The 13,178-nt window shown below is 37.7% G+C and overlaps 2 protein-coding genes across 6 annotated transcripts in view; one reads left to right on the forward strand and one right to left on the reverse strand.

Moving 5' to 3' along the window:
* NEB (nebulin) overlaps nucleotides 1-13,178 on the forward strand; it is a 221,979-nt gene that overhangs the window by 207,435 nt on the left and 1,366 nt on the right. The window contains 12 exon segments of the mRNA XM_074399695.1: nucleotides 580-672; nucleotides 1,197-1,289; nucleotides 1,862-1,954; nucleotides 2,544-2,636; nucleotides 4,524-4,616; nucleotides 4,909-5,001; nucleotides 5,316-5,408; nucleotides 6,256-6,363; nucleotides 6,468-6,651; nucleotides 6,966-7,058; nucleotides 8,529-8,675; nucleotides 8,965-9,071. Of these exon segments, the coding sequence (XP_074255796.1) occupies nucleotides 580-672; nucleotides 1,197-1,289; nucleotides 1,862-1,954; nucleotides 2,544-2,636; nucleotides 4,524-4,616; nucleotides 4,909-5,001; nucleotides 5,316-5,408; nucleotides 6,256-6,363; nucleotides 6,468-6,651; nucleotides 6,966-7,058; nucleotides 8,529-8,675; nucleotides 8,965-9,071 (1,290 nt within the window).
* The window catches only part of RIF1 (replication timing regulatory factor 1), an 88,330-nt gene continuing 75,377 nt past the window's right edge, over nucleotides 226-13,178 (reverse strand). For 3 of the 5 annotated variants that reach the window (XM_074399701.1, XM_074399702.1, XM_074399696.1), the window contains one exon: nucleotides 226-10,839. The gene's annotated coding sequence lies outside the window, so the exon portion shown is untranslated. The remainder of the gene's footprint in view (nucleotides 10,840-13,178) is intronic. The other 2 variants (XM_074399698.1, XM_074399699.1) reach the window with 2 other exon arrangements.

A 13,178-nucleotide genomic window follows, 5' to 3' on the forward strand; every position in this document is an offset into this window, starting at 1 on the left:
GTTTTTTTTGTTTGTTTAGCACCTTATCATTGCTCTCCATTTGCCTTAAACATTGTTCTTCCCAATATGTTTACCCAAACTAAAGGTTAAATACTTTGACTTCTTTTGAAAGTGAACAAAAGAAGGTTTGTGTGTTTATGTATCCATATATAAAATGCTTATAAAACCCAAATATCCTTACATGATTTATTAATAGCATTTTAAAGTCAAAAATAACTTCCTTGGTTTTGTTTCTGTCTCTTGTCTGTTTCTATTTTTTTCCCCTCTGTGTAACAAGCTGGGAAAGACTAATTCCTCTCTTTCATGGTTGCTCAGTGCCGCAGAGATTAATTCAAACAAGGAAAATAACAAAACTTTCTTTTCATATTTCTTAGTTTTTGCTGCTCTTTCCTGCATTCCTTTGCTTTTGAAGATGTCTTTAAAAGGCTCAAACAGGTTGAGTCTAAAAGCTTCTGGTATTTCTCCTCCTCTAATTCACTCTCTTCCTCCCTTCCCACTCCCAACTGTTCCAAAGCAGGGGGAAAGTGATTGACTGATTGCTTTTTTTGTTGTTGTTCTGGATGCTTTCTTACCATACAGGTGCTATACAAAGAAAACCTGGGGACAGGAATTCCAATCCCCATCACTCCTGAGATGCAGAGAGTCAAACACAATCAAGAAAACCTTAGCTCGGTATTTTGAAAAGAAAGGGGAAAAATGCCACTTCAGAATTAAACTGATCCTTACATTTATTTTTTGTTTTAAACTCATTTCCCTTCCTTTGCTTCTAATGTATTTTATATTACAAAAGGACATACTTTCCCATTTCTATAATACAATTAATTTCAATTTCTTACTTCATCTGATATTTTCAAAAAATTTTTTAAATAATTAGTTTTTCTGTTTGTGTGGGTAACAACATCGAGTTCTAACAGTCTCAAATCCCTGTTTGTTTAGGAGGCACCATACTCACAAAAACGAAAAAAAAAATAACATGGGTAACTCTGACAGCCTTTCCCCAGCAGCTGAGGTCCCTGCTTCTCTAGAGGGTGCAGATTCCCCATCCCAACAATGGCTTCCACTAAAGTATTCGGTGGCATTTTGTCAGCAAATAACTTCTGGCTCCTTGGACGACTGTTTTCTCCTCACATTTAAAACATCCCAAGAAATGAAATGTTACTCACGTCTGTTTTTCTGGATGCTTTCTCATCGCACAGGTGTTATACAAAGAAAACATGGGCAAGGGAACCCCTTTACCTGTCACTCCCGAGATGGAGAGAGTCAAACACAATCAAGAAAATATTAGCTCGGTACTTTCGCAAGAAAAGAAAGAAACTACTCAATGATTTTAGAAACTTTCATGATTTAAAATAATACATATTAATCCTACTTTTTAAAGAAACTTAAATTTTGTGCATTCCTTTAGCAAACTTATCCCTTTTTCCTTTGGGGTACTTCTAGCCTAACACCATTCCCGGTTCTATAATACAGTTAACTTCGATTTTTTATTTCATCTGGTATTTTTAAACATTCTTTTAAAAATAATGACTTTTTCTGTTTGTGTGGGTAACAACACCAAGTTCTAACAGTCTCAAATCCTTTTTTGTTTAGGAGGCACCGTACTCACAAAAACGAAATAATAATAATAATAATAATAACATGGGTAACTCTGATAGCCTTTCCCCAGTAGCTGAGGTCCCTGCTTCTCTAGAGGGTGCAGATTCCCCATCCCAACAATGGCTTCCACTAAAGTATTCGGTGGCATTTTGTCAGCAAATAACTTCTGGCTCCTTGGACGACTGTTTTCTCCTCACATTTAAAACATCCCAAGAAATGAAATGTTACTCACGGTTGTTTTTCTGGATGCTTTCTCATCGCACAGGTGTTATACAAAGAAAACATGGGCAAGGGAACCCCTTTACCTGTCACTCCCGAGATGGAGAGAGTCAGACACAATCAAGAAAATATTAGCTCGGTACTTTCACAAGAAAAGAAACTACTCATTTAATGATTTTAGAAACTTTCATGATTTAAAATAATACTTATTAATCCTTTTTAAAGACAACTTAAATTTTGTGTATTCCTTTAGCAAATTTATCCCTTTTTCCTTTGGGGTACTTCTAGCCTAACACTATTCCTGGTTCTATAATACAGTTAACTTCTATTTTTTATTTCACCTGATATTTTTAAACATTCTTTTAAAAATAATGACTTTTTCTGTTTGTGTGGGTAACAACACCAAGTTCTAACAGTCTCAAATCCTCATTTGATTGTTTAGGAGGCACCGTACTCACAAAAATGAAAAAAAAGATAAAAATAACAACATGGGTAACTGACAGCCTTTCCCCAGTAGCTGAGGTCCCTGCTTCTCTAGAGGGTGCAGATTCCCCATCCCAACAATGGCTTCCACTAAAGTAGTTGGTGGCATTTTTTCAGCATGTAACTTCTGGCTCCTAGGACAACTGTGTTTTTTCTTAACAAGGAAGTTCCCCTCACCCTTAAAACCTCTCAACAAATGAAATGTTACTCACGGTTGTTTTTCTGGATGCTTTCTCATCGCACAGGTGTTATACAAAGAAAACATGGGCAAGGGAACCCCTTTACCTGTCACTCCCGAGATGGAGAGAGTCAAACACAATCAAGAAAATATTAGCTCGGTACTTTCGCAAGAAAAGAAAAAAAAAAAACTATTTAATGATTTTTAAAACTACTTTCATGATTTAAAATAATACGTATTAATCCTGCTTTTTAAAAGACAACTTAAATTTTGTGAATTTCTTTAGCGAATTTATCCTTTTTTCCTTTGGGCTACTTCTAGCCTAACCCTGTAACAACAAGATTGCTTTAATCTATAATTTGAAGTTCTAATATCAACAAGTAACAGATTTTCTTATAAAACATCCTTTTGCTTCTCTCTCCTCAAACTTTCTATCCACTTCCCCCAAGGTCTCTTTGTTTTATATATGCTTAAAATTTAGGATGGAGTATATGGGGGGTGGTAGGGCAGGTCCAACGGGGAATTTAGGATGGGTATGTGCGGGGTGGTAGAGTAGGTCCGACGGGGAATTTAGAATGGATATGTGCAGGGTGGTAGAGTAGGTCCAACAGGGAATTTAGGATGGGTATGTGCGGGGTGGTAGAGTAGGTCCGACGGGGAATTTAGGATGGGTATGTGCGGGGTGGTAGAGTAGGTCCGACGGGGAATTTAGGATGGGTATGTGCGGGGTGGTAGAGTAGGTTCATTGGGACTCTTTCTTGAATATTAGTCATTTTGTTTTTCTGTCAATGACTTCAGTTTCTAATTTACCCTGTCATATTTGGACAAAGAGACCTTGGGAAAAATAATTCCTGATACCCTCCTTTAAGAATAATGATATAAATTATGATCCAGTAGTAGTTTTCGCAATTGATCGTCAACTTAAAACCGAATGTCACCAGAACGGCTTTTTGTTTTACTGATTTTCGTTTTTGTTCTTTAGTTTTAGTGTAGTCTTTAACTGCAAACTTTAGTAAACCATTTCCTGTAAACTTGTGCTCAATGACATTATATGTGGTTGTAAATTACCCAGGGATTGAGGTTTGCATGGGGACTTCAGCTTTCAGTAGCAAACAACCTTGTGGCCTCCACGTTTCCACTCTCTGTAGGTTTCTCCAGTACTTGAGTGCAGCGTTCTAAAACATAAGCACATATCAGAATAACCTGGAGGGTTTGTGAAGCCAGATTGCAGGGTCCTGCTCTAGTTTCTCATTCTGTAGGTCTGGTACAGAGGGGACCAGAGATTTGCATTTTTAACAAGTTCTCAGTACTCACCTTGCTGTTCAGGGACCCCAATTTGAGAACTATTATTTTAGCAGAATTCTTCCTCTTGAATGTCATTTCCTAAGCTTCCCATGCTTCCAAGAATGACACTGGGAGGAGATACTGAGGTTGAGGATTTATCACGATTTGTTACTATGTTTCTCATTTTCTATTTGACCATGATAGTGATATTAGAACCAAAAACATTTTTCCTTAATGATAAGCTTGATGTTGTATTAAACTAAAGAGGCAGAGCATAGAGGATAGCAAAGAAAAAGTGGGTAGGGGAAACCCTTTGGCTTATCTGAGGGCCTGCAGTTTTACTGATGCATCTATGAGAGTTTAAGTGCTGCAAAATAGTTCAGTGAAAAATCCAGCTGTTATATCAGGAGCAGCCTCAACCTTCTCAAGTGTGATTGACGCTTATGTCTATAACTCTTGTTTAAATCATCTCTCAGGCTTGACATTCAGAGACTAGCAATAAAATGACTGTGGTCTCTCATCACTTTGAGGAACACCACAGTTCTCTCTTGCAGTGTTCAAGGGTTTCAGGGCAGGGGCCTAACCCTGACACATTGTGTCTTGCTGTAACTACACTTAACTTCCTTGAAAAACATACTGCTTTCCATCTAACCTTATTGCCCAAATGGTTTGGGGCCTTGAGGATAATGAAAAGTTATCTGTACCATTTCCTTTTTTGGTAACTGTAACTCTTTTTCTTTTTGGATCCGTTGGACTCACATAGGTTTTGTACAAAGAAAATGTGGGGAAAGCCACCCCAACCCCTGTCACTCCTGAGATGCAGAGAGTCAAACGCAATCAAGAAAATATTAGCTCGGTATTGTCTTGAGAAACAAAAGTGCTTTTAATTTTGCAAAATAACTCCCGCGGTTTGGCCTGCTCCTAACCCTATCTCAGGTTAAAAACAAATAAAATGCCAGTTATATTTGCATTTGCTCTGGATATCACACTGTATTTACTGTAGCTATTAACTGTTTTTAAGCTTTCTTCTTGATAATGTTCTCACTAATAGTAATAGATTAAACATAGCGTTTCCCTCCAACTTGCAATATAATTAATAGTGATTATTACTTCATAGTGACTTTTGGGTGCAACTTTGTATCTCACAGGTGTTATACAAAGAGAACCTGGGGAAAGCAACCCCCACACCCTTTACTCCTGAGATGGAAAGAGTGAAACGCAATCAAGAAAACTTTAGCTCGGTATTTCAGAAAGGAAAAATAAATCCTTAAAATCTTAACAGGCCTGGCAAACATGGTTATACCACTAATTTATCTTAGTATTTCCAAAACGTTTGTGTACCTTAAAAAGTCTTCCCTATCCACTTAAAAACAACAAACCTACCCCACCAGGTTACAGTGATTTTACTTCATTCTTAAACTTTTGCTTCCTACTGTAACATTTTAATGGCTTTACCTTCGGTGTGATATAATTGAGCCATAACACCAGCTAAGTGATGATTTTCAGACCTGGTTTTCTGCTATCTGATGCCTGGATGCTCTTTTGGCTTCCCTAGGTATTGTACAAAGAGAACATGAGAAAAGCAACTCCGACACCTGTTACTCCAGAGATGGAGAGAGCTAAGCGCAACCAAGAAAACATTAGCTCGGTATTTTCTAAGACTAAAAAGAAATAGTGCAAAAACTTGGAAAATAACATCTTAACATCATAAAAAAACGCCTTTCTCATGCAACTGAAAAACACACTAAAATCTTAAAAGAGAAAAATGCAACATATTGGAAAGTAACATTTTAACACCATAAAAATGTGTACTCTTATTCAACTGAAAATTTACACTAAAATTGACATAAGTGTGCTTTTATATTCCAAACCATCATACTAAACAAGTTAATTGCCAATGTTTACTTTCCCCTTTCACTTTGAGGTAGTTCTATGTAACCAACTATAACAAATTTACTTCGTAACATCCTCAATCTTCTCTCCTTTAGTTTTAAGATACTTTATGACATGGATAATACACTGAAACAGATGCCTTCTTTGGCTATATTTTGGGGTTTTAGTATCTGGAGGACTTTGATTTCTATACTGGTGTACTGGTTTAGGAAATCTAAACATAACCTAAGGAAAATGATCACTTCTTTTAGGACGTTCTTTCAAATTCCCTTCAATATCAAATTTAGAGCCAAAAAACATCAAATATGTTCATGCTGTAATTCCTGGCAAATTCCAAGAGGTCATTTTCTTTTCTTTTCAAAATTATACTATGCTCCTTCTTTGAAAATGAGTTTCATTTTCAAAGTCAAAACAAGTCCTTTCTCTTCTAAGGGTCCTCCCGGTCCCCAGATTAGCCTGATCCACAGTTGGTCAAGTGTCTCACTGGGCCCCTTCAGTTGACAGGCCTCCCTCACCAGCTTCTTCCATCTCTATCTGCTGGAAAAGTTTTGAGGTTTCAGATTTAGAACAGCACCACTCATTCATGGTCTCTCCTCTATCAGGTTCTTTATTCTGATAGCTTCCGGAAACAAATACAAGGCAAAGCTGCCTATGTGTTGGATACCCCCGAGATGAGGCGGGTGAGGGAGACCCAACGGCACATTTCAACGGTGAGTCAGAATTCTTTAGGATTGGCTGGCTGCCTGTTGGAATGTGTAAAAAGGGAAATGGTCACAACATCATATTTTCATAAAGCAAATTCATGACATTTCAGGTGAAATATCATGAAGACTTTGAGAAACACAAGGGTTCCTTCACACCAGTGGTGACAGATCCTATCACTGAACGAGTAAAGAAGAACATGCAGGACTTCAGTGACATTAACTACCGAGGTATTCAGAGGAAAGTGGTAGAAATGGAACAAAAACGGAATGACCAAGATCAGGAGACACTTACAGGTAAATGAACCTGGGTTGGGGAAGGGGATTAACTTTGAGGGGTAGAACAAAAGGTAACATTATCTACATCAAGTCAAAATATAAAGGACTTCACAATCTGTTTTTATTAGGGGTGCAAGAAAGCTCCTATTATTTCAGTTTACAAAGCTGGTTATCTCTTCTACCTTTGTTCTGTGCGAAGACATCACCCAGAACTTAAGCTGGAATAAGAAGTGTGATTCAGTCCTCTGGTGGTTGTTAAAATTCATGCCTTGGTTTTCAAGTTATTGGAAAAGTCCAAGAACCCTTGTTCTGATCATTACTTTCCCTTTCAGGTCTACGTGTCTGGCGTACTAATCCTGGTTCAGTTTTTGACTATGATCCAGCAGAAGACAACATCCAGTCCCGAAGCTTACACATGATTAATGGTGTGTTATGCTCAAAAAGGCTTACAACATAAACATCACCATTTAGTATGCTAGAGTCAATGACTTTTATTTGGGCTCTGAAGTTCCTTCCCTCCAGGGTTTTCCATTTTCTGAGTTGCCCATTTGTCATAAAAATACCTTGTTGGCCAGGCACAGTGGCTCACGCCTGTAATCCCAGCACTTTTGGAGGCTGAGGCGGGTAGATCACAAGGTCAGGAGTTCAAGACCAGTGTAGCCAAAATGGTGAAACCCCGTCTCTACTAAAAAAAAGAAAACAAAAATTAGCCAAGTGTGGTGGTGGGCACCTGTAATCCCAGTTGCTCTAGATGCTGAGGCAGAGAAGTGCTCGAACCCAGGAGGTGAAGGTTGCAGTAAGCCGCAATCACGCCATTGCAGTCTATCCTGGGAGACAGAAACTCCATCTCAAACAAAACAAAACAAACAAACAAGCCATGTTAACTAGTGAGCAAAACACTTTCTAAACAAGTTCAAGTTAAGAAAAATTTTGTTTCACTCCCTCAGTGCATGTCTCCTTCAGGCCCCATAATTATTTCTATTTTTTTCCAAAGAAAAAATGATAATAACTCTATTCTATTGGAGAAATAATAAAAATAAAATACATAGGCAAAGGGAAGAGAAAGGATTTGATCTTTAGGAACTGCCTGAGCTCTATTCCATCAATGATTATTCATTCAACAAAGCAGGCTGCACAACTTTACGCCTTTTATTCATGTTAAGAAGTAGAATATCAGCCTGGAAAACAGAATGAGAGACTTTCTCTACCAAAAAAAAAAAAAAAAGCCAGGCGTGGTGGTGTGTACCTGTAGTCCCTGCTGTTCAGGGGGCTATGGTAGGAGGATGGCTTGAACCTAGGTCGAAGCTGCAGCGAAACGTGACTGCACCACTGCCCTTCAGCCTGGACAACAGAGCCCCCATCTCAAAAAAAAAAAAGAATATCATGTAGAGACAGTCCTCAAAGGATGTGTACCCTAGATTTCTGATGAAGAGACAGAAGTAAATCCATGGTTGCATCCTGACACGTGTAATTTTAAAGGTCTGCCAATGGTATTTGGGGAACACAGAGAAAGACTCTAAATTGATTTGCAGTTAGGGAGGACCTTATGGAGAAGTTAAAGACGGAGTCTGAATGTCAATATTACTATTTATTCATTCTGATGAGCCAGGAAAATTGGCAGGTTGGAGGGGAGATGTTACAAATAGACTCTTGGATCTGAAACCTGGCTGAACCAGTTAACTGTTCCATGACCTTTGGTCATTTGCTTAAGCTCTCATCTGCAAAATAAGGAAGACAAACCTATATCAGAATAATTGTGAGGGTTTGACCCATGGGAAACTACTGAAAACTCTGCTTGGCAAAAAATAACAGTAACTGATACTCACTTACTGTTAGGCATTACTACCATAGAAATGTCGTGTTTATTACATCTCTCCCAACTGCATCTCTCCCAGTCCAAGCTCAGCGCCGAAGCCGGGAGCAGTCACGATCTGCCAGTGCACTGAGCATCAGTGGGGGTGAAGAGAAGTCTGAGCATTCAGAAGCGCCAGACCACCACCTTTCGACTTACAGTGATGGGGGTGTCTTCACAGCCTCAACAGGTAAAGTGGATAGCGCTGAGGTTGGCAGTCCCACCCAGCCAGCTTACTGACAGTTACTAAAGAGATGCTGTTAGTAAAAACAAAAAAATTTTTTAATCTTGATCCTTTTAAATGAGAAAAGACTAGAGTTACGGAGGGTTGCATGAAGTTAGATGTTTCGTTTTCCTTGATTTCTCTTCTTGAAAATCATTCTAAGTTGGGGAAAAAGATATCACTCAGTTGCCAAACACAGATTAAAGGATACCTAGCCTTTTTTATTCTTGTAAACAATTTACCCCCTTCTTTTCAGCTTACAAACATGCAAAAACCACAGTGCTCCCACAACAACGATCATCTTCAGTTGCTACCCAACAGACAACAGTATCTTCCATCCCATCTCATCCATCTACTGCTGGAGTAAGTAAATAATAACTCAAATTATTCTTAATTTTTGATATGTATAAACATAACTATAGCTATTATGGTCTTTTTTAAGCAAACCTATTTTATATAATGCTCTTTTATTACACGTTTCATATTAATATCAGAAAACTTTCATTACCAAACTCAAATGAAAAGCATTTTTCAATAATTAAAAAAAAAAAACCCAAACCTAGAGCAAAGTATCAGTTTTGACTCACTGGACTCACCCACTAGCTTATTTAAACATTTGCTGCTTGGAATTATTTATAGGCTGGGTGCAGCGAATCATGTCTATAATGCCAGAACTTTGGGAGGCTGATGCGAGAGGATTGCTTTAGCTCAGGAGTTTCAGACCAGCCTAAGCAACAATGAGACTTCATCTCTACTAAAAATTTAAAAATTAGTGGGGTGTGATGGTGCACTTGTAGTCCCAGCTGCTTAGGAAGTTGAGGTGGGAGAACCGCTTGAGCCTGGAAATTGAGGTTGCAGTGGGCCTGGGTGACAGAGGGAGACCCTGCCTCAATAAAAAAATAAGTATGTACAGATGTATGCAATGTGCCTGCATATATACATGCCTTATCTTAGATCTCGCCTATTAGTATAAATTGAAAAGGTAAGCCAAATCATCTTCACAGTTCACCAGACTACTTTACAACAGTTAAGGACAACTAAAAAAGAGCAAAACATACAATAAAGCTATTAAAATTAAATATGGATTTAGCATGGTAATAGACACAAAAATAGATGAAGTCCAGAAATAGTCCCTAAATGAATTATAAATCAGCAGGAAAGGGATAAGTTATTTAATTATATTATCTGAGGTAACCAGTTATCCATTTAGTAATATAATAGATACCCATCTCAAAGCATAAATTGTACCAAAGATTTAGATGTAAAATCCAAAATTGTAAAAGTATAAAGAATAATAGAGAATACTTTCATATTTAGAGACAGGGTCTCCCTCTACCACCCAGGCTGGAGTGCAGTGGCACAATCACAGCTCATTAGTCTTGACTTCATGAACTCAAGCAATACTCCAGCCTCAGCCGCCAGAGTAGCTAGGACTACAGATGTGTGTGCTATGCCAGACTAATTTTTTTTTTTTTTTTTTTTTTTCCCCCAGTAGAGGTTCACTATGTTGCCCAGGCTGGTCTCCAAGTCCTAGGCTCAAGCCATCTGCCCAACTCGGCCTCCCAAAATGCTGAGATTACAGGCATCAGCCACTCAGCCCAGCCACAATAATTTTAAACTATAAAGGGGAAAGCCTTCCTAAGCAAATCCCAAAATTTGGAAGTATAAAAGACTGGCTAATTTGATCATAAAATTTCAAATATTTCTATAACAAACATGTCAGAATGGGAGAAAACATTTACAGCATACATATAAAAATATTAATATCGAAAAAGAATAAAGCACTCTAAAGTTAAATGATAAATTATTCCCCTCCCCCTCAAAATAAGACCTCCCAAAGACTAATAGATAATTTATGGCAAAATAAAAAAAATGGCCAAGAAAAAAGGTGTTTACCATGACTAGTAACCAGGTATATACAAATAAAAGTAATAAAGTACATAATATATCATTTTGAATCAAATACAATCATACTGTATCATATTCGAATATTTTAATAGCAAACAAAAAAAAAATTAGGTCAGACATGGTGGCTCACCTGTAATCCCAGCATTTTTGGAGGCTGAGGTGGGAAGAGTGCTTCAGTCTAGGAGCTCAAGACCAGCCAAGGCAACATGGTGAAATCTCATCTCTATTTGTAAAATTATTTTTATATATGTAAAAAAAAGTTTAAACACACATATCATTTGACCTAAGACTTTCACCTTTAAAAGCTTTTTCTTCAGAAATTATACACCCAAAGATAAATGCTAGGAGGCTTATTATAGTGTAAGAACACTATAATATGGTGACAACTAAATGTCCAGAAAAATGAGAATGACTGAATAATTCATATTACTAAAATGTGAAATTCTCTGTAGCAGTCAAAAATAATAAAACACAGCTATATTTATATGAAAAGACTTCCAAGCTATATTAAATGTAAAGAAGAAATTACGGTATTATTTATAGTAATGTTCCACTTATGCAGAGGGGAAAAGAAATCTGTGAATATGAATATATGCATGTGCATTTCAGAACGCGAGAAAAAACATAGGTTACATCCTAAACTACTAACCAGTGGCTGCTCCCAGGAAGAAATTTTTGTTATTATCACTTCTTATATACCTCCAAATTATTACAATTTTAACAGTGTGGAGGATAGCTTTAAGAAACTTTCGCTACTGGTATCCTCCCAAATTCCCAGAGTGAAAGATGACATGCAATAGTGCTATGGATTTTCAAATTCTTCTCTAAAGTACAAGACTGACCTCTTCAAAAGGGAGAAAAAAGCCACAAATCAAATTAGCACATTCTTTTCTGTCAGTACATACACACTCATGTGTACACACACACAATTTTATGGATGCGTAACTTAGTATGAAGTTCATACTTTAAAGTGTACAAGTCAGTGATTTTTTTGTTCAACCATCACCATAATCTAATTTTAGATTATTTTCACCACCATAAGAAAAACTGTATTCAAAACTCTTCTGGTGCATTAAAAACAAACAAATGCTGGTACCCACTGGCATTCCCCAACTTATCCCTTTCTGCTCCATCCAATCCTAGGTATCCATTTCCTATCACTATATATTTGGCTGAGACATTTCATATAAATAATTCATATAATTGTAAGGTTATACAATATACTGATTTTGGTGCATGGCTTCTTTTGCTTTTGAAGTTCATCCATGTTGTATCATGTATTAATACTTCATTCCTTTTACGACCCAATAATAGATTTGTATCAATATACCACATCTCGCTTATTCATTCATCAGTTGGTGGGCATTTGTTACCACTTTTTGGCTACTGAGTAATGCTGCTGTGAACATCGATGTACAAATCATTGCACAGACCTATGTCCTCATTATTCTTGGGTATACACCTAGGAGTGGAATTGCTGGGCCATAGGGTAATGCTGTATTTAACATGTGGTAATTGCCAAACTCTCTTCCAAAGCGGCTTCACTGTTTTCCATTCCCACCTGCAGTTTATGAAGGACCCAATTTCCCCACATCCTAGTATCTGTTATTGTCTTTTTTTTTTTTTTAGATAATTTACACAAATTTATTAGCCTCATGACTCAGTAAAGCAAGTTGAAAAAATATTACATAGCTATATAAGGCATAAATCTATCTATCTATCTATCTAGATATATATATTTTTACTTTTTTAAAAAAATAAAGATGGGGTTTCACCATGATGGCCAGGCTGGTCTTGAACTTCTGAACTTAGGTGATCCACCCACCTTGGCCTCCCAAAGTGCTAGGATTACAGGCGTGAGCCACCACGCTTGGCCAATTTATATGCTTTAACGAAGGTACTTTCTGGTAAACAATCTCGGCTCACTGCAATCTCCGCCTCCTAGGTTCAAGCAATTCTCTCGCCTCAGCCTCCCGAGTAGTTGGGCATGCACCACCACACCCAGTTAATTTTTTTGTCTTTTTAGTAGAGACAATTAATGACCCCACCCTTCACTGCTGTGGATACATTATCTGGGACTGGGTATGTCATCTCCACATGAAGACAGGTGTGAGCCACTGCACCCAGCAAGAAAACATTTCAAATTATAAACAGGGTTTGGTCAGTGATTGATGCTGCATCCTGTGGTGCCTGGACACTGACCTTAGGGAGTTTTAAATAAGCATTTCTGAAGAGCGGCTTCCTTGGAAGATATTTCAAATAAATTTTAGGAAATATTTTATTCTTTAGAGAAGTAAGAGAAAAACAGGTCCAGAGTCTAGTCTCCCCTCAACAGAAGGCCAAATATTTTACCACTGGAGAGACACATGTCATATACCAGACACTTGAGACATTGTTCCTAAGTGACCATGATGGATCAGGACAAAAACAAGGGCATTTTGTAACTATAATTTCTTTTTCTTTTTTTTTTTTTTTTTTTTTTTTTGAGACGGAGTTTCACTCTTGTTACCCAGGCTGGAATGCAATGGCGCAATCTCGGCTCACCGCAACCTCCGCCTCCTG

The sequence above is a fragment of the Saimiri boliviensis genome, chromosome 5, assembly GCF_048565385.1.
Source record: "Saimiri boliviensis isolate mSaiBol1 chromosome 5, mSaiBol1.pri, whole genome shotgun sequence".
NCBI classification, from domain to species: Eukaryota; Metazoa; Chordata; class Mammalia; order Primates; family Cebidae; genus Saimiri; species Saimiri boliviensis.